This window comes from Martes martes (genome assembly GCF_963455335.1).
Source record: "Martes martes genome assembly, chromosome: 10".
NCBI classification, from domain to species: domain Eukaryota; kingdom Metazoa; phylum Chordata; class Mammalia; order Carnivora; family Mustelidae; genus Martes; species Martes martes.
This window is the reverse complement of record NC_137898.1, coordinates 58,934,913-58,953,450: the sequence shown is the minus strand read 5'-3', so window position 1 is coordinate 58,953,450 and position 18,538 is coordinate 58,934,913. Positions and strand designations below refer to the sequence as shown.

The 18,538-nt window shown below is 36.0% G+C and overlaps 1 protein-coding gene across 2 annotated transcripts in view; it reads left to right on the top strand.

Moving 5' to 3' along the window:
• The window catches only part of FCHSD2 (FCH and double SH3 domains 2), a 289,905-nt gene that overhangs the window by 117,255 nt on the left and 154,112 nt on the right, over nucleotides 1-18,538 (top strand). For both annotated transcript variants that reach the window (XM_080816044.1, XM_080816045.1), the window contains exon 4: nucleotides 16,321-16,397. In XM_080816044.1, coding sequence (XP_080672170.1) covers nucleotides 16,321-16,397 — 77 coding nt within the window. The remainder of the gene's footprint in view (nucleotides 1-16,320; nucleotides 16,398-18,538) is intronic.

The window sequence follows — 18,538 nt, the reverse complement described above, 5'->3', positions numbered from 1 at the left end:
TGCATAAGAGTTCTAATTTCTCTACATCCTTGCAAACACTTATTTTTTCCTTTGTTTTGTTATCTTGATAGTAGCCAAGTAGCTTTTAGTTTTTTGGTTTTTTTTTTAAACATTTTATTTGTTTGACAGAGAGAGACACGACGAGAGAGGTAACACAAGCAGGGGGATTGGGAGAAGGAGAAACCCACTTCCCACCCAGCAGGGAACCCAATATGGGGCTCGAACCCAGGACCCCCGGGATCATGACCCGAGCCGAAGGCAGACGCCCAACAACCGAGCCACGCAGGCGCCCCTAGCTTTTAGATTTTTAATATATGATCAACATTAAACAAGAAATCTGTAGATGTACTTAGTCAATCTTGATTACAGTTTCTTCCCCCTTCCCATATCTGATTAGTTCCAGGTTGTCACTTCTGTTTTGGAGCACCTATTACTAGTTAGTTCTTTTCTCTTTCTGCTGCTTAGACCAAATACAATAGCTTCCTAATTAGATCACTCTCATCTCTTTGTCCTTATAATGAATCTTCCACATTAGCACCATGGTGATCATTCTGAAATAAAGATCGGATTATGGCTCTCTCCTTTAAATGTCAATGGGTAATTTAATATTTATTGAATGCTTATTAAAAGTAACTATACCAGGGGTGCTTGGGTGGCACACACAGTCCTGGGATCGAGTCCCGCATCCAGTTCCCTACTTTGCGGAGAGCCTGCTTCTCTCTTTCCCTCTGCTTGCTTCTCTCTTTCCCTCTGCTTACTTCTTTCTCTCCCTCTGTATGCCACTCCCCCTGCTTGTGCTTTCCATCTCTGTGTCAAATAAATAAATAAAATCTTTTAAAAAAGGTAACTTTACCTAAATTTTACATGTACTATAAGGTATGAATTTAATTCTATTTTAAAGATAAGGAAAATAGGGGTGACTGGGTAAAGTGGGTTAAGCCCCTGCCTTTGGCTCAGGTCATGATCTCAGGGTCCTGGGATTGAGCCCCGCAATCAGGCTTTCTGCTTGGTAGGTAGCCTGCTTCCCCCCACTTTCTCTGCCTGCCTCTCTGCCTATTTGTGATCTCTCTCTCTCTCTCTGTGTCAAATAAAGAAATGAAATCTTAAAAAAAAATAAGGAAAATAACTGTTAGAGAAGAGATATAACTTGTTAAGCATTGACTACTAGAAAGTAATGGGACCAGGATTTGAACCTAGCATTATCTGACTCCCTGTTCCTTCCTTCTTTTATGCTTGACATATTTGTTCATGCATATCCTTTCCTCTCTCTTTGGTCACTGGGAAATCCTTTATACTTATTCCTTCAAGTCCCAGCTGAAATGATCACTTTTACTGTGAAATTTACCCTAGTTTCCTTGTCTTCTCTTTCAGATCTGTTTAGCACTTTTTGCTGTTATCCCATGGTACTTCATATGTAACTATAATATGCCCTTTTCTTGAAAAAGGACATTCCAAAACAAGACAACATGTTACTTTGTAACAAAGGTTTATTGAATTGAATTTGCAAAAATTTTTTTCTTTGCATTAAGAATAAGAAATTATTTACGTAGAATATGATGTCATACATTATCCATATTTTAAGGAAACACTGTAGTGACTGAAACTTTCAAAACAGCTAAATTACAAAACAATGATTTGCATAAAAATTTCTTATTTTTGAAGAGTTTAGTCGGAGTTCTATGTTTATTCGCAAAATTTAGATTTTATGTAATTTTCACCATCAGTTCACTATATTAGAGTAAAACACACCTAGGCGTAATTTCATACTTAATCCATTATTAGAATTAACCTTCAAGGTTTAGATTTTTTTCACTGATCTGATTCCTAAAGCCTAAAGACCTTAAGCTTAGTTAATGAGAACTTGATGTTAAAAATAAGAGATGTTAAATTAAGAACTATTCTATGAAAGGCACTGTTAAGAAAATGAAATGATAAACCAGGGCCTGGGAGACAATATTTGCAAAACATGTATCTGATTTGAATCCAGATTATACAAAGAAATCTGAAAACTCAATAATAAGTAAACAAATGATCCAATTAAAAGATAGGCAAAAGACCTACACAGACACCTCCATAAGATAGGCAGATAGCAAATAAGCATATGAAAGATGCTAAGCATCATATGTCATTAGGGAATTGCCAATGAGATACCACTACACACACTTTTTGAATGACTAAAATCCAAACACTGACAACATCCAAGGTTGGCTAGGATGTGTAGCAACAGGAATTTTGAAAATTCATGCTCATAGAAATGCAAAATGGTGCAGCCACTTTTGGAAGTTAAACATAGTCTATCATACAGTGAAGCAATTGGGCACCTTGGTATTTGACCAAATGTGTTCACAACTTAAGATCACACAAAAACCTGTACATGAATGTCTGTAGCAGCTTTGTTCATAATTGTTCAAACCTAGAAACAATCAAGATGTCCTTCAATAGGTGAGTGGATTAATGAACAGTGGTGTATCCAGAAAATGGAATATTATTCAGTGATAAAAGAAACTGAACCATTGAGCCACTAAAAGAGTTGGAACCTTAAATGAATATTGTCAGGTAAACAAAGCCAACCATAAAGGGGCTGCAGTACTGTATGATTCCAAATATATGACATTCTTGAAAAGGTAAAACTATAGGGACAGCAGAATGATTACTGTTTGCCAGTGGTTGGGAGGGAGGGGAATGAAGGGGGGATGAACAGGTAGAGCACAAGGGTGATTCAGTGTTTATTATGAGAATGCAGTGGTGGGTATGTGACATTGTGGATTTGGCAGAACCTATAAAAGTATGCAACACAAATAGTGAATCCCAATGTAAACTATGAATTTTAATGTGTCAGTGTTTTTTTCATCACTTGTAATATATATATCTCACTAATGCAAGATGTTAATATTAGGGTCATCTATGCAATTGGAGTATATGGGAACCCTTTACTTTCTGTTCAATTTCTCAGTAACCTAAAAGTGCTCTAAAAAATAAACTCTGTTAATTTAAAAATGTATATATATAATTGTTCACCAAACTGAGAAATGATTCAGTTCAGCCGTTATTTACTGAGCAAAGACTGACCTGTGTTAGTTTTTATAGCCCTGTTTTTTTTTTTTTTTTAATTTATTTATTTGTTAGAGAGAGCGAGCGAGCACAGGCAGACTGAGTGGCAGGCAGAGGCAGACAGAGAAGCAGGCTCCCCGCCGAGCAAGGAGCCCGATGTGGGACTCGATCCCAGGACGCTGGGATCATGACCTGAGCCGAAGGCAGCCGCTTAACCAACTGAGCCACCCAGGCGTCCCTATAGCCCTGTTTTTAAAGAACTTTTAGACAACCCTTATCCATAATTTATAGTGTATGTTTATAGCAGAATGGATTGAATAGTCAGAAAGTGTTTTACGTTTTGAAATAAGGCTTGTGTTTGATCCCAGGCTTAACTAGTTGGGTGATTTTATAAAAATTACTTAGGCTTTTAAGATTTCTGTTGTGTCTACTGCATAAGGCAGTGGTTTTAAATGTTAGTTAATAAATGTGAGGCATCTGGCACACAGTAAGCACTCAAATATTAGTCCTGATAGTTATGTGTTCTCCATCTCACAAGGCAAATGAAGAATAGCTTTTACTAGCATTTATGTTCAGTCACATTTGGGCCATTTCTTCTAGATTTTCCCCCTCTAATTTGAGATCACTAAGGGTCAAGTACATGAAGTTATTATTTGTTTGCTGGTTTGATATGTTCAAGTTTCTGGTCTGAAGGAGGAACTGCTTTTACAGCTGTCTTTGAGATCAAAGTAGGCTGTTCAATTGTGTTGACTAATAGAACACTTTTCTTATTGTTTAAAAACAATAGCAACCAATTTGTTCCCCAGCCCAGCAAAAACCTTCATGTCAGATAGGCATACAAATAGGTATCTGCTAATCTAAGCCTTAAAATAAACTTTCATAAAAATTGAAGAACTTATAACTTAACAATGTTTGGTGACTCTAATGATGTCAGTAAACCAAAATTATGTATATTTTGCTCTAAAAATCTATAAGCTATATTTTATGTTTTTCCAATTGATAGTATTTTAAATATTGCAAAATAAACTCCTTCAAATTTGTTTTTTGCCAACATATATTAATCTTTATTGGAAGATGACTATAATATACAGTGAAAAATATTACTTTTTTACTAATAGCTTCCAGAAATTTGGAAAGAAAAATTTACAAAATGTGGGGGAAAGAAAAAACATTCATAAAAGTATAGCCATCATTTCTTAGTTAAGCAGTCTACTGAAAATGGTAAGTGGGTTAAACCTCTGCCTTTGGCTTAGGTCATGGTCATGGTCTCAGGTTCCTGGGATCAAGCCCCACATGGGGCTCTCTGCTCAGCAAGGAGCCTCCTTCCCCCTCTGCCTCTGCCTGCCTCTCTGCCTATTTGTGATCTCTCTGTCTCTCTGTCAAATAAATAAAATCTTTTTTAAAAGGGTAAGTGAAATAAAAACTATTGAAATATTAGAGGTAAGCTAAGTTAGTGCCTTTTAGTCTATAGGATTTTCTCTTGATTAAAGTTTGTATATAAATTGCTTTGGAAATAAATAGAGGAACTCTATAGAAAAAACAAGATTGGAGGGAAGAAAATGGTTGAAGTGAACATGAAAATGATTAAATAACTGGCATTTAATATTTAACATTGGGTAGATTTGGGCTTGTGCCTCTTAAAGGGAAGATACCTTTTATTAAGCAAACTTTCAAGTTATCTGCTTGTATTGGCAATAGCATTATATGAACTGGACATTTAGTATGTCCACTCTGTTTAAGTCAAACAGGATTTATGCATATACTTTCTCTTATGAAATTGTCATGACAGCAACATTCAGTGGAGAACTAAGTATACTTCAGGTATATGACTTTTATATCTTTTATAGATACTAAAGGCAACATTATGAGTTTTGTTTAAACACAGTAAATTAATTTAAGGTGATAAATCCCAGTTGTTATTAGAACTGTAGCTTTCCAAGGAAACATCTTTTTAAGTGTGTTTTTATGATTCTATTTTAAGTGCTATGATAGTAATGATGCTTTTAGTCTAAATTGAGTGCAAGAAAGACATTGGAGGATTTTTTTTTTTTTTTTTTTTTTTTTTTTTTGAGAGAGAGAGATAGAGTGCTTCCTCAAGCGTAGGGGAGAGCAGAGGGGGAGGGAGAGAGAAAATCTCAAGCAGTCTCCATGCTCAGTGTGGAGCCCTATTCAGGGCTTGATCTCATGACCCTGAGATCATGACCTGAGCTGAAATCAAGAGTTGGACACTTAACCAACTGAGCCACCCAGGCACCCTCCCTCACCCCACATCTCTGTCTTCTGATTGAAGAGTTTAATCTGTCTACATTTCAAGTAATTACTGATAAGTAGGTACTTACTTTTGTGGTTACATTGAACATTCTAAAGTTATAACACTCTAATTTGAATTTATACCAGCTTAACTTCAGAAACATACAAAAACATTGCTCCTTTATAGCTCTGTCCCCACTTTTTTCATTTATTGGTATCATAAAATTATATCTTTTTACATTGTGTCTAAAAACATAAACCAAAAAATTTTTGAATGTGTTAGTCTCTTAAATTATGTAAAATCAAAATTACAGTAATACTAGCTTTTAAAGACTAACCGTTTTTTGTTTTTTAAGATTTTTATTTTTTAAAGATTTTTTAAATTTGAGAGGTCCTGTGAGATAGAGCAAGAGAGAGCATAAGCGGAGGGAGAGGGAGAAGCAGGCTCCCCACTGAGCAGGGAACCCAACACACACAGCTTGATCCAAGGACCCCGGAATCATGACCTGAGCTGAAGGCAGAAGCTTAAGTGACTGAGCCACCTATGTTTCCCAAGACTAGTAATTCTTTACTTTATTTTTTATTTTTTCCAAGACTAGCAATTTTTAAAAAGGTATTAGTCTATAGAAAGTCTATAGAAAACAAAAAGATTTATAAAACACTGTTACGCTAATACTAGCTTTTATAATTACCCATAAACTTACCTTTAGTGAGATCTTTATTTCTTCTTACAGCTTCAAGCTATTGTCTAGTGTCCTTTTTCTCTCTCCTGCAGGATTCTTCGAACATTACTTACAGAGTAGGTCTAATGGTCACATACTACCTCAGCTTTTGTTTACCTGGTAATGTCTTGATTTCTTCCTCACTTTTAAAGACCGCTTTACTGGATATAATTGTCTTGGTTGACAGGTTTTTTCCCCATTTAACACTTTGAAAATATGAATCTCCTGTCTTCTGCCCTTCCAAATTTCCCTTGAGAAATCTGTTGAAAATCTTATTGAAGATTCTTTTGTATGTAGTGATTTGCTTCTTGCTGCTTTTGAGATTCTCTCTTTGCTTTTAGCTGTTGGCAGTTTGCTTATAATGTGTCTCAGTGTGGGTCTCTGAGTTCATCCTATTTGGAATTTGTTTCATCTTATTTGGAATTTGAGTTTCTTGACTGCTTGTATTCATGTCTTTTGTCAAATTTGGGAAGCTTTTGGCCATTATTTCTTCATATAATCTCTCTGTCCCTTTTTCTCTTTTCTTCTTCTAGGACTCCCACAGTATATATGTTGGTCCACTTGAATGGTGTCCTAAAAGTTTCTTAGGCTCTGACTTTTCTTCAGTAGGGGCTAGGTATGCAACAATGGCTGCCCACCTCTGTGTCAGTGCCTCTGTGTCTCCACCTCCATGATCAGAAGCAGCAATCAGTAATCAGAGTACAGATCCCTGGCATTTGGAGGACAGGGCCCTTTTTGTCCACCTATCTTCTGCAGCCTATTTCAGGAATAAGTATATGGCTGCCTGCCCACTGGGCTGGGAGGTAAGAGGTAATTACTACTGAACTAAGTGCAGAAATTGGCTGAAATTTATTTCATTTAATGTCCAAGCTATCCCCTGGAAGTTGTAACCCTTGAAAAGACTTCTTAGTTCCAGACATACAAATGGCCAATAGACACATGAAAAAATGCTCGATGTCACTCGGCATCAGGGAGATACAAATCAAAACTACAATGAGATACCATCTCTGTGAGATACCACCTCACACCCATCAGAATAGCTAAAATTAACAAGTCAGGAAAAGACAGATGTTGGTGAGAATGTGGAGAAAGGGGAGCCCTCCTGCACTGGTGGTGGGAATGCAAACTGGTGCAGCCACTCTGAAAAACAGTATGGGGGTTCCTCAAAATAGAGAATAGAGCTACCGTATGACCCAGCAATCGCACTACTGGGTATTTATCCCAAAGATACAAATGTAGTAGTCTGAAGGGGCACCTGCACCCCAGTGTTTATAGCATCAATGTCCACAGTAGTCAGACTATGGAAAGAGGCCAGGTGTCCATCGACAGATGAATGGATAAAGAAGATGTGGTTTATATATAAAATGGGGTATTATGCAGCCATCAAAAAAGTAATCTTGCCATTTGCAACAATGTGGATGGAACTAGAGGGTATTGTGCTAAGCAAAATAATTTAATCAGAGAAAGCCAGTTAATATGATTTCATTTGTGGAATTTAAGAAACAAAACAGGAGCGTAGAGAAAGGGAGGGAAAAATAACACAAGATGAAATCAGAGAGGGAGACAAACCAAAAGAGACTCTAACCATAGGAAACAAACTGAGGGCTGCTGGAGGGAAGGAGGCGGGGGATGGGGTAGCTGGGTGATGGGCATTAAGGAGGACACATGATGTAATGAGCACTGGGTGTTATATACAACTGATGAATTACTGAACCCTACCTCTGAAACTAATAATACACTGTATGTTAATTAATAGAATGCAAATGAAATTAAATTTAATTAAAAAAAAGAAAAGACTTCAGAGTTCCAGAATAGTTATATGAGACAGAGTCTGCCATTGAGTCTGTTGTCTGGGTTGGAAGACAGATTTCTGCTGCTTTGTATTCCACCATCTTCCCAGAATCCTATCTTGCAATAGTCTTCTAAGTGGGAATATTAACTCAGAAACTACAAGCTGGAAGACATGCATAGGACAAAGTATATGGGAAGGAGTGTGGGGCTTCTTTGCCCTCTCTGGGTACATCAGTTTCCTAGTACCTTCATACCAGAAGCTCTTCAAACCCTGTACTGTTATAATTTTTATGGAGGCCTTATCGCATAGACGTTATTGATTACTCCATTTCCAGCCCCTTTCTCCTCTCTGGGGAATGGGAACTGAGCCAGAAAATTCCAAGAACATGGCTTGGTTTTTCCGGTAACCAGCCCCCATCCAGGAGGCCACCTAGAGTCACCTGACTGTAACAAAAGACACTGCTATCACTCCAGAAACTGAGTTTTATGAGCTCGGTGTCAGGAGGCAGGAACAGAGACTAACCTATATATGTGTGTGTGTGTGTATATATATGTGTATATATATATATAACATATATATATTTACATATACACACACACATATATGTGTGTGTGTATTAAATTTTTTAAAAATTAAAAAAAATTTTTAAATTTTGCTAATGTGTAACTCCTTGATTTGGCTTTTAAAAGAAGCTTTTTTTTTCTTAAGCTTTCTTTTTTTTTAAAAGAAGCTTCTTTTAAAAGTCAAATCAAAGAGTTACACACTAGTAAAATATGCATTTAGGATTTATCTAAATTAATAGTTTGTGTAATTGTATGAATGAATAGTTTTTATTACTGAATGGTATTGCATAGTAAGATGTACCATAGTTTGTTTAACCATTCATCTATTGAAGGACATCTTTGTTCCTTCCACTTTCACGAATAAAGCTGCTAGAAACATTTGTGTGCAGGGTTTCATGTGAACATGCATTTTCTTATTGGTTGGCTAAATATCTAGGAGTCAGATGGGAAGTCTTTGTTTAACCTTTTAAGAAATTTCCAAACTGTCTTTCAAAGAGGATGTACCATTTTGCATTCTTATCAACAGTGAAGGAGTATCCTGTTATTCTGCATCCTTACTAACATTTGATACTGTAGTTTTAAAAATTTTAGCTATTCTAATAGGTATGTGGTGTGTCTTGTAGTTTTAATCTGCATTTCCATAATGACAAGAGATACTTAGCATTTTTCATACACTTCTTTACCATTCTTATATCTTACTGATGAAGTGTCTGTTCAGATCTTTTGTTCATTTTAAAAATTCACTTGGTTTCTTTTTCTTATTGTTGAGTTTTAAATGCTCTTTACATCTTCTGGATACAAGTCATTTACCAGATATATGATTTGCAGATTTTTTTTTTTAGTCTGCAGCTCTTTTATTATTCTCTTAACAGTGTCATTTAAAGACTTCTGATGAAATCCAGTTTATCATTTTTTTCTTTAATATATCTTGCTTTAGGTGTTATATGTTAAAACTCTTTGCCAAAGATCAAAGAGATTTTCTTTGTGTTCTACATGTTTTGTAGTTTTGTACTTTATATTTAGGTCTGTGAACCATTTGAGTTAATTTTTTGTAAGTTGTGAGGTATGTGCTAATGTTCAGGTTTTTGCACATGGTCATCTAGTTGTTCAGCACCATTTGTTGATATGGTTCTTTCTCCATCTAATTTTCTTTGTACCTTTGGGAAAAATCCGTTTATTTGTGTAGGTCTATTTCTGGGTTCTTTTCTGTTCCATTAATCTATGTGTCCATTCTTTTGCCAGTACCACGCTGTCCTGATTACTGTAACATTATACTTGAGTAGCTTTGAATGCAGGTGATAGGGGTCTTCTGACTTTGTTCTTACTTCTCAGAATTTACTTCTCAGAACTTACTTCTCAGTTTTGGTGACTCTAGTACCTTTACGTTTCCATATGTATTTTAAAGTCAGGCTGTTTATATCTATGAAAAAGCTCTCTGGAATTTTCATTTGGATTTCATTTGAATAGATCATATTGGGAACAATTGAAATCTTAACAATATGAAGTCTTCCAACCCATTAACATCAGATTTCTTCATCAGTATTTTGGAATTTTCCATATACAGTTCCTGCACACATTTTGTTAGATTTATACCTAAGTACGTCATGTTTTACCCAATGTTATCATACAAATTTTTTTAAAATTTCAAACTTTAAATGTTTGTTACAGGTATGTAGGAAAACAGTCCCGTTCTCTATGTTGTCCTTGTCACTTACAGCCTTGATAAACTTAATTATTAGTTCCAGAAGGGGCTTTTTGTGTTTGTTTTGATAGATTCTTTATAGTTTTCTATACACATAGTCACATCATCTGTGAATAAAAATGATTTTATTTCTTTCCTATCTGTATCCCTTTTCCTTTTTTCTTTACTGTACTAGTAGAACCTTCTTTGAAAAGGACTGGTGAGAGAGGACATTTTCTTGCCTTCTTCCCAATCTTAGGAGGAAAACATCCACTCTCCATTATAAGTATGTTAGCTGTAGGTTTTTCATGTACACCCTATTTAGATTAAAGAATGGTCCGTCTGCTTCTAGTTTCTAGAGAGTTTTCATTCACGAATGAATGTTCAATTTCATGGGTTTTTTTTTTTTTTAATTGTTTGGCTCTCAAATGAGATAGGATAAGTCATTTAAAATCATTAGATCTTGATTTTTCTTGGGGCACCTGGGTGGCTCAGTTGGTTAAGCATCTGCCTTCAGCTCAGGTCATGATCCCAGGGTCCTAGGATCGAGCCCTGCATTGGGCTTCCTGTTCAGTGGGTATTCTGCTTCTCCCTCTCACTCTGCCCTTCTCCTCTTCTCATGCTCTCTCTCTGTGTCAGATAAATAAATATAATCTTAAAAAAAAGATCTTGTTTTTTCTTTTCTTTTTTTTTTTTAAAGATTTTATTTATTTATTTGACACAGAGCGAGATCACAAGTAGGCAGAGAGGCAGGCAGAGACAGAGAGAAGGGGAAGCAGGCTCCCTGCCAAGCAGAGAGCCTGATGCGGGGCTCCATCCCAGGACCCTGGGATCATGACCTGAGCTGAAGGCCGAGGCTTAACCCACTGAGCCACCCAGGCACCCCGGATCTTGTTTTCTCTTATGTAATTAATTTAAACAAAATTAATCTTCATTTTTGATAAAAGGAAAAAACTAAAAATATGTATTTAATGTTTAATGTATTACATGAGGTTAATATTAATGTTTATTATGTACTTTAAAATAATATACTGATTAATTTAATGCTGACTGCAGTTATGTACCATAGAAAACAATGAAAAATATTTCAAAGCTTTCCTTAAGTGGAAAAGTGAAGTTCTCCATTACTATTAAAGTAATTTAAGAATAATACAGACAATTATTATATAATTTATGTCAGTTTGAGAACTGTCCAGCTTGTGCAATGGACTTGTTAATTTTTAAAAGTCATTTCCATAATCTTGGGAATTTCACAACAAAAAGGTTTATAATATATAAATAACATGGTGTGTGGGGCACCTGGGTGGCTCAGTTGGTTATTAAACGTCTGACTTTGGGGTCCTGAGATCCAGCCCCACGTAGGACAGCCTGTTTTGGCAGGGGATTAAGGGGTGTGGGCAGTGTGGAGTCTGCTTATCCCTCCCCCTCTGCCCCTCCTCCCATTCATGCACTCTCTCTCTCAAATGAATAAATAAAAATCTTTAAAAAAATAAATAACATGGTGTCCTATAATTTTGAAGAGCCACTTAATGGCAAACCCTTAGTAAAATTTAAATATTATTTTCTCTGTATGTTAAGGGGATGGGACAGGTACGGAATAATCTGTGTGAGCCGTGGAGCACACTCTTGCTCAGCTTGCTGTGGTAAATGGGCAAAAGGTTAAGCCATCAGTTTATTTCCCAGTGTCTACTGAACAGTGGCTTTCTTTGTGTTGCTTCACTTGTTAGAGCAATATAGCAAGTGTTATTGAGAGGTAAAACAAAGCAAGTCTTAGATCAGACACTGATAGCTTTTTAAAAAGTTGGAATAGGATGTTATTGGATGTTCCAAAGAGTATACTGATAGTACATTTTTATGGAAAACACTGCTGCAGAGTAAACTATATTGGAAATCAAATCTACATGATCTGTCAGTGTTGCTCAGATGAATATAAGTAAGGATTATATGTCTAGTGCACCAGTGTTAGGGAGTAATGTTGTGTCATGGAGTGGGGGGGGTGATTAAAAAAAAAACTTCCAAGAAAATTTCTAGCTGTAGATTTTCCTTAGCCACTTAATTAGGATAGATTTTATTTTCTGTATATACAGACTTTTTATTCATAAGGCATAGCTTTTAAATATAACATAAAAGGGAAACCAGTTAATTTAAGTATAGAATGCTTTCAGAGACATGAAATGTTACTTAAGACCTTTCCTATAATGGCCTTGGAGTATTTCTTGAGCATCCATACAGAATAGATCTTGAACAGCTGCATGGAGCACACAGAAGTCATGATTCCTGCCTCTGTGAACTAACTTGAATAAAGTCTTTCATCTAAAGATCTCACTGTTTATCTATTTCATGAATCCCTCATCTCATCTCTAAAGGGCTCATTCAGTTTAATACAGTTCAACTTTGTGGTTCAGGGCTCTAGAAATTGCTGTTGTAACTTACAATGCACAAAAAAAGGTAAAGTAATTTCAGAAATTTTTAAAAGAATTAGATAAAATCCACTCTAAAATGATGTTTTTTGAGCAAAGATTTAGAATGATAGGGATTCTGTTTCAAACCTAACTAGTTGTATATCTTAAGTAAATTATGTAGCCTCTTAAATGTCCAATATCTCTGTGGTTATAACAAGGCCTAACAGAGTTAAGAGAAATAAGTGTATTGAAATGCTTGTCAAGTTCATTTTTTTTATATAAACGTTGAGTGGTGTCATTCTGCCTTCTTAGTCCTACTCATAATCTGAGGTTCATATTATATACCCCATGATCTGTATGAAATGTTCTGCAACCACTTTAGCAGCCATTAAACTGAATAAGTCAGCTATCGTATCATTTAGATGTAATTTGTTGAGAAAATATCAGGTGATCTTTTCCTCACCTGGGAATTACATCACATATTGCCACTTATTTGATAGTGACCATGTGTTGCCTCCCATTTTATGTTACATACTTCTTATTCCTGTCCACGTATTATGAGTTCCTTTCATTTATTTGAACCTGCATAAAAATTAATATGCAGTGCCTTCTAGGTATGGAATAAATTTCTGGTACTTTTGGTTTTCATCGCTTTGGAGTATCCACACATATGTTTTCTTCCAATAGTGGAAATGCTCAAATTTTACTGTAATTTTACAAAGGAACTTATTTATTATATTAAAACCACCTGGTCATAATCTTAGACATCTAGTACTTTTTTTTTTCTCTCCTGAGGCGTGCGGAACCAGAGAAATTTTGATTTAGAGATTTCTTTTTTTTTTAATATTATTTATTTATTTGACAGACAGAGATTACAAGTAGGCAGAGAGAGAGGAGGAAGCAGGCTCCCTGCCAAGCAGAGAGCCTGATGTGGGGCCTGATCCCAGGACCCTGGGATCATGACCTGAGCCGAAGGCAGAGGCTTTAACCCTCTGAGCCACCCAGTTGCCCCTGATTTAGAGATTTCTAACTCAGAATGGCAAAAACACAAAAGGAGTTTGGGTATTATACATTTGAAATAGAATAATGTATGTGGCATTTATTTGTGCAATCAGTGAACATTATTAGCATCAACAAAATGCTAGCTTCTTTGCTATAGCCTGGAGACATTGTGATTTTTTTAAAAAAAGGATAAGATGCCTACTTGGTGGAGTTTATAATCAGTAAACACACAAAATATATTTAAACCAGACAGTAACAACATAATAAGGATTATGAATAAGTTGGGGTAGTATGAAAGAGTAACTGGGTGGAGGGTGAGCTACTTTGTATACAATGATTAGAAAAAGCCTCTTTCAGAAAGACATAAAGACCAGAAGGATAAGATGGTGCCTAGTTGTGATCACTAAATCTTGTTTCTCTCTGAAAGGAATCAGAATTCATTAGAAAACTGGCTTACTGCATATTTGGAATAGAAACTATAGAAGAAAACAGAGAAACTATCAAGGTCTGTTTGGGTCATGATGTGGTAGCCAACTGGGAGGGATGCCTTACCACAGAATCAAAAGAATAGTGACTGCAATAAATTGAAACACACCCATTATTTAAAAGATATGATATGAGTTCATAATGTTACTTTAAAAGTCCATTGTTCACCTTTGGGCAAAACTGGACAACCAAATATTTATCTTGCCTTTCTTTTAAGAACTGTACCTCAGGATAACTAAATAATTCAGGAAAGGTAGCTCTTTAAAAAACGATTCCAGCTGGGGTGCCTGGGTAGCTCAATGGGTTAAAGCCTCTGCTTTCGGCTCAGGTCGTGGTCTCGGGGTCCTGGGATCGGTATCAAACCCCGAGTCGGGCTCTCTGCTCAGTGGGGAGCCTGCTTCCCCTTCTCTCTGCCTGCTTCTCAGCCTACTTGTGATCTCTGTCTGTCAAATAAATAAATAAAATCTTAAAAAAAAAAAACCAAAAAATGATTCCAGCTAATAAATGCAGAAACAAGAATAAACTATTCTATTTTGATGAAATTTTTTAGGAAATAATTTTTTTCACATTTTCCTATATATGATTTTGAATATTTTGCGTTACGAAATTTAAAAATCAGCTTAAAGGCAGGGTGGTGAGAGTTCAGCAGGTAGGAATGGGCACGATGGGAAGATATTTCACGCAAACAGCAGTATGAAGAATGTACAAAGATGAAAAAGTGCTGTACGTTTTCAGGGAAATCTTAGTGATAGGGCTTCCCAAAGTACAAGGTATGTAAATGGAACTATTGTGCATATGCAGTTGTATGTGAGTCCTCAGAATACACAGTGCCTTGCAATAGTGAAACCGAACTATTCTCAAGTTCAGGAGGAACTTGAGATCCAAAGGAGCTTCTCTACAGTTCCTGCTACCCTTTGGGTTCATTGAAATAATGATAAATAGAAGCATTCAACAATGGTTTTAATTCTCCATTATTAAGGATGAATACCCAACTTTTGTATCAACATGGATGGGTCTGGAGGAGATTATGCTGAGTGAAATAAGTCAAGCAGAGAAAGTCAATTATCATATGGTTTCACTTACTTGTGGAGCTTAAGGAATAACATGGAGGGCATTAGGAGAAGGAAAGGAAAAGTGAACTGGGGGAAATTGGAGGGGGAGATGAACCATGAGAGGCTGTGGATTCTGAGAAACAAACTGAGGGTTTTGGAGGGGAGGGCCGTGGGGGAGATGGATGAGCCTGGTGGTGGGTATTAAGGAGGGCACATACTGCATGGAGCACTGGGTGTGGGGCATAAACAATGAATCTTGGAACACTGAAAAAATTAAATAAAAAAACCCCAAAAAAGTGGTTTTGATTCAACAATGGATTTAATGCCAGATTGATTTGGCAGTAGACCTTAGTAGAAGGGTGCCATGTGTAGAGTGCAGCATTGATTTTACTTGGGCAGTCTGTTAATGTGACTGCTCTTCATTTCAGCATTTTATTTATTCAGTTTGAAGTTGCATGTAGAGATGAGGGTCCTAAAATATATGATTTCTAATCCAGTACATTGGACCCTGTTAGAGTATTAGGGGACCACATATGTTTCTATCTAAAAGTAGTACATTCTATGTTCAGAGTGAATAGTTTAACCTCACTTGCCAATACAATAGTCTTTTCTGTCCAAATCCTGAAATCTACTGTACTTACTATAAATAAATGTTGTTTTTTTCACATTCATTTTATATGGATAACAAGTGTATATTTCTTTATAGAACTAATTTCTTTGTAAAACTGATTTTTTTATTTAAAGTGATTTGTGCCACGGTATTATTTAAAAAGAAAAGAAATCCTTAAAATCTGTTCTGAATTAAAATGACTAATATGGAATAGCTAGCACCGAGGTATGTTCATTAATTTTACATGTAAATGTGTATCTGCCCCAAACTGAAAGCACTGTTACCTTTCATGATATATGAGAGTTTGGATTTAGAAATGTGGTACACGCCACAGCAGAAGAATGATGGGAAATTGAGATGTTAAGCTGTGTAATCAGAGCTCTGGGGAGGTGGACAGATGTGTTCCCTGTGATATTCCAGAAGTAGTTTGTTTTTATGGTGGTCAGGTAGTTTGGTGAAGTGAAAAGCATATAAACTAAGTTTCAGGTTTTTCAGCCTTATACTCACCCTTTCCTAAAAATGGAGACAAGAGAGGACTATGACAATATTGAGCCAGGTTTCAATGTTCTACCATTTATCATTGGTCCTTCTGAATTAAATTTACATTTGAAAAGATGAGATTTGCCAGGTAATGTATTTTAAGGAAAAGAGCTTCTTTTATGGCAAAGTACTTATTTTATAAAATATGTATATATATGTATTTTAACAGGGTATCCAGAAGTTGGCTAGTCAGTATCTGAAGAGAGATTGGCCTGGAATAAAAGCTGATGATCGGAATGATTACAGGTAACCAATTAAATAGATCTTGCTCATTTTCTCTAAAAATGGTTTCATGCAGAGCCATGTCACTTAAAGATAATATAGACTTCAGTGCTTTAAACAATTGCTTTTCTTTGCTATGTTTTTAGACAGAGTTTCAAAATTATCAGAAAATGTTAATGTTCTATAACATATGTAAATAATATGTATAAAATAGTTTTCTTATGTATTAAGCCAAGTTGTGTTTTGTTTAATTGATTAATAACCACATATGGAATTTAAAGAAGGTAGATGACAATGGAACACAAATTGTTTCTTCAGTGACCTACAAACTAAACACATTAATGCAACAAAAATGAAACAAAATTGTAGCCTTCTGTCATGTTTTTTAATTCTGAAATTCTAAATTTGGAGAGTTGGAATTTTGTGAGCCTAGGGAAAAGAGATTCTAATTTTTACACACATAAACATACACACAGAACAGGGTATCCAGAAATTGGCTAGTCAATATTCTACATACAAATTTTAAAGAAGGTAGATGACAATGGAATATAAATTGTGTCCTCAATGACCTACAGATATGTCTAAAATATTTGTAATTTTGTTTAGGCTTTGATGTCTTTTTTTTTTTGAAGTTAATTTGAAAGTGTTTATTAGCTTTTGTCCTCAAGACTGTCCTTAGTATTAAGAGAACCAGAACTCAAAGACAAGATTTCAGAGCTTGCAGTTAAAACTAATGCCCATGATACAAAAGCAGAGAGAAACAAGGATAATTAAGAATTCAGTATTCAAGTGTATGGCTTGGAATCTGAATATGAAATCATGTTGCTGGATTGTCAGCAAGGACTGACATCATCAGGTAAATTCTTAACAGAGTTATATAACTGAAAGATGAAGAAACTACAGTAATTCCTCACAGTTATCAGGACTGACTGAACACGTGGAAGGCGGCATGATGAGCTTTAAGGAATAGATTTGAATAATTGCAATATAGACTAATAGAGCAAAACAGGAAACTAAACAAAACTAGAGATTTTCTTGTGGATTTTGCAGTATCTTTGAAATTAAGCTAAGAGGGAAAGAGGGAAGAGTTGAAATTATAGCCAAAAGAGACAAGTAGAGCAAAAACCTTGAATGAGAGAAAGAATGTTAATCAGTATTGCTAGCACAAAGAAAGCCAGACCAAGGAAGAAGATTGCTAGCTTGAGAATAAAGAAGGACTCTAGTTTGTAGTTAGGCTATATTCTAAGTTTGTTTGAAATTCAGGATTAAGGTTACCAAAGAAGTAAGGTTAGAAAGGCTCTGCTCCCTCAATAGCTTGTACAGCCTTATTTCTAAAACTATGTTAAGCCAACTTTTAGTAAATATTTACTAAATACCAGACATCATGTTAGGAATTTCAAGTTATCTTGTGATTATCAAAACAACCCTGTGAGGTACATATATATATATAGTCATCGTCCTTTTATACATTAGGAAACTAAGTCTTGAGTTATACACCTTATTATTGAAGGTCACACTGCTGTTTAAACAGTCATTGATTCATTCTTTATTCATGAGATGGATGTAAAATATCTACTACATGCTAACTGTTAAGTACATTTTAGGATCAGAGAGACTATGAGGTGTGTGCCTGTCCTTATGGAACTTACAGGAGATAGCTACTATAAATAGTTGTGGTATTGGGTTAGGAGTGGAGCGGTGCATTAGGACTATAGAGGAAAATCGAGGCTTCTGAGTCTTAAAGAATGTATAGGAGTTTGCTAGGGTTGGGCTAAAGGAATTCTGAGAGAAGTAATGCCTTAAAGGCATGGATGCCTGAGAAAATATGGATGTTAGATAACCTAGGAGTTTGCCCGGCTGGTCTGAAGTATAGCAGTTGGAGGGTGACAGGAGAGGTAGACCCAGAGGATACATAGGCATCTGGAAGGACTTCGCATATCAGAGTTTCTTTTCTTATTCAAAAGATAATGGAAGCACTGAAAAATTTCCACAAGAGGAAAACATGTTCAGCTTCACTTTTCATAGTATGAAGGTAGATTACAGAGATGTGAAGAGGGGCACCTGGGTGGCTCAGTGGGTTAAGCCTCTGCTTTCAGCTCAGGTCATGATCCCAGAGTCCTGGGATTGAGCCTAGCCTCACATTGGGCTCTCTGCTCAGTGGGGAA